Source organism: Diabrotica virgifera, chromosome 3 (assembly GCF_917563875.1).
Source record: "Diabrotica virgifera virgifera chromosome 3, PGI_DIABVI_V3a".
Lineage (NCBI taxonomy): Eukaryota > Metazoa > Arthropoda > Insecta > Coleoptera > Chrysomelidae > Diabrotica > Diabrotica virgifera.
The window spans coordinates 105065608-105068909 of record NC_065445.1 but is presented as its reverse complement, the minus strand read 5'-3'; the positions used below and the strand labels follow the sequence as shown (position 1 = coordinate 105068909).

General features: G+C 34.6%; 1 protein-coding gene across 1 annotated transcript; it reads right to left on the bottom strand.

Moving 5' to 3' along the window:
* Positions 1 to 1798: 1798 nt before the first annotated feature.
* On the bottom strand, positions 1799 to 3058 carry LOC126882549 (uncharacterized). Its single transcript, XM_050647517.1, has one exon. The coding sequence runs from the start codon at positions 3056 to 3058 to the stop codon at positions 1799 to 1801; it is 1260 nt and encodes a 419-aa protein (XP_050503474.1).
* Between the last annotated feature and the right edge of the window lie 244 nt (positions 3059 to 3302).

Genomic DNA, 3302 nt, shown 5'->3' with positions numbered 1-3302 from the left:
TCGTTAAGATAAAAGGTGCTACCTCTATAACACAACTTTACAGTTAGATATTAGTAGAAGGGCTATGTTTTTATGACTACCAAGATAGGGAAATCAATGTGTTAGAGAGAGAAGTACCTTTCCAATGAGTAAGAGTGAGATAGATGCTGACGTCACAGCGATGGAATCTACCATAGTTATTTTCCGCTAGATGGCGCCACCAATTCGCCATTTTTATTCCAATCCGCCATTTTTATTCCAATTCGCCATTTTTATTCCAATTCGCCATTTTTATTCCAATTCGCCATTTTTATTCCAATTTGCCTTGACATTACGTCGAAGAAATCTACCATAGTTTAGCTATTATCCGCTAGTTGGCGCTATTTTTAAATTAAAATAGTAAATAAATTAAAAATAAAACAATTTTCCGTTCTGTGCTAGTCGCCACGCTCTTCTTCTTTTTGTCAACTGTCTATTCTTCTTCTTTTACATAATATGTTATTTAAGCTAGTCACGTGCAGAAATCTAAGCTCTACGTGTTGCATACTATATTTTATCTACGACCGATAATTTAGTATGTTTAAGCGATGGTGACATGTCGTTAGCATTGGTCTGATTGGAGATTGTCATACGTTAAAGGTGTGGGGAGTATCAAATATGTTATTTAATCCATAAACTAACCGTTACGAGTTGCATACTATATTTTATCTACGACCATAAAATAATATGTTATTTAAACCAGTCACGTGAAGAAATCTAAGCTTTACGAGTTGCATACTATATTTTATCTACGACCGTAACATAATTTATGTTTAAGCGATGGTGCAATAGAAAAATTAAACATCATATCATAAAGACTTTAGATATGTATCTTTACTGAAACAAATTTGTTAGTAGCGTCATGTCTTTGAGTGAGTACAGACATAAAGTTGAACAGTTTCAAGATAAACTCATTGAGTTACAGAAAGATATTAAAGTATATCAGGATTTAAGAAAAATTATCAAACAATTAGAGAACCTACATATTAGCGATAGAACATATCCACTAGGACATATTCAACCATGGACGATAACACCACCAGCGGAAACATGAAAAATGAAATTAATAATATATTCGCATTGACATGTTTAATTTTAATGCCTGTATTTATCTTAATTTTAAAAATTATTTTTAAAAAAATTGTAAATAGAGGATTTGACACGTAATATAAAAATTGATGAGTAAAAAAGGAGTTTTAATTAAAAGTCAATAGTTTTCTATACATTTTTATTATAAAACATAATTATACAGGTAATATCGTATTACAAAACCATTGGCGTAGTCGATCCACATTTCTTTCGGTACATAAAAACACTCCATTGGCGTGACAGGGGTTTGCATCAGGAGCAAATTTACAAACGCAAGGTGTGTAATCAAATTTGCAGACATCAATAATAGCAGGAAGAATTCCAATCATATTACATTTCTGTCGTAAAAACTCTGCTTTTTGTTCTCCTCGAACGTAAATGTAATCGGCAGCATACAATAACTTGGATTCTAGTATTTGATTTATTTTGGAATATTCCACATCACCATTGGAATACCGAATGCCATGCACGTTTTTCTCCAAGAAGAATACTGTCTTCTTATCTTGATTAGTTAATGAAGTAAACGGTTGCGGAGACGTAAATATGTAATGATGTCGTTTAAAACCAATTTCAATGCTGAGTTCCTTGGGTATAAACAATCTATCTACCATAAATCCCTGTATGTCAACTAGAGCAATCCTCATGATTAAGCGTGATGATTGATACTGAGTGACGTACTCTTTAAACCTACTTAAATAATATTTTTGATAACTTCTGTTAGAGGAAAGTATTCGAGTAGGCTGTCGTGAACAATTAAACAGTAGGCTCGAGTGCCTGCCGGAAAACCTTCATCTGCTTCGATTTCCAGTTTAACATCAACGGTTCCTGATCTGAATGACGTATCATCCTGCTTGGAACAGTCAAAAACAAATAAGGCATATTTCTTGAAAGCAGCATAATCTAAGATGGGATGTTTTGTTGAGGAAAGAGTATAACTAGGAAAGAATTCCGTATAGTTATAGTGAGCTATAGCATAGTCATTTTTTGCAAAATCCAATTGCATTCTCTCGTTAGGCCAGTATTCTCCATTAATAACTAATCGCACGCTGGACATTCTAATGTGATCAAATAATGTTGGATCAGCGTGTATGTCATCTCGTTTAGAAGTTTGAAAAGCCACAATGACATAGCGTGGACGTTCAACAGATGAAGTTGTCTTTACACTCCATATCTCGCGTCGAGATCCTGACGTAAGTGAAGGTAGTTCATTGAGCTCCCATTTACGGAAAGGTATAGTTATCGGCACATTATTCTTAATCGGAGTCATTAATTCAATTTTCATATCATCATTGGGAAAGACATGCTTGACCTTGAGTTCCATGCTGGAAACAGTTAAAGATACTGTTGTTGTTGTTGTAGCATTAGGTTCTTTCACTAGAATACAGTCTCTATCATTGCGTGCTCGAACAAATCGAAACACTTGACGGCCATAGGTTAATTTATTGTAGTCGTTGAAAATGTTGAATATATGTTTTATCGGAATCAGTAGACTAAAGTTGTCTCCCGATATATGTGGATTATTCGGATAGTTCCATCCTGCAGTACTGAGAAACTTGGAATCTTCAGGAGTATAACATAACAAACTGCGAATAGTGCTAACTACACCTGGGTCTCTAACTATTTCCATATCATGTGAACTTTGGATATACGTACATGTATCAAACAAGAAAGCTCCAACATTCGGTGCAAGAGAAACCACGCCATCACCTACTTTCTCTATACTTCCTTTAATTTCCAACAGCGTTTCGTGTATCCCAAAAAATGCATCTGATTGATTTATGATAAATTCGACAACGTCACTATTATTAAATGATTTGATGTATGGTGTATATGTCCGAAATTCTTCTTTTCTAATAGTATTATCGAACAGAGGTTTTTGGTAAAGATCGAAAATATGAGGTTGAGGCTCCTGCTGTTGAACCCCCCGTCGAATGTATTGACGTTTTGACATCTTTCAGCTTTAATCCAATGGCAACAAGAAAGGCTTTATTGGCGGCAGACACGTCACGTCGCATGCAGGATCTGTGTGAGACTAATGGATATTGACTTGTAGAGTTTTGTTTTATAATTAAACCCATTTATATCGTTTCCTTAAAATCCAAATGGAGCGTACTTTTCTCTCCTCTAAAATTGACAGGTCTTAATTCCTGATCGACTATACTAACAGTAATTTTGGTAATTTCACGTATACTGCT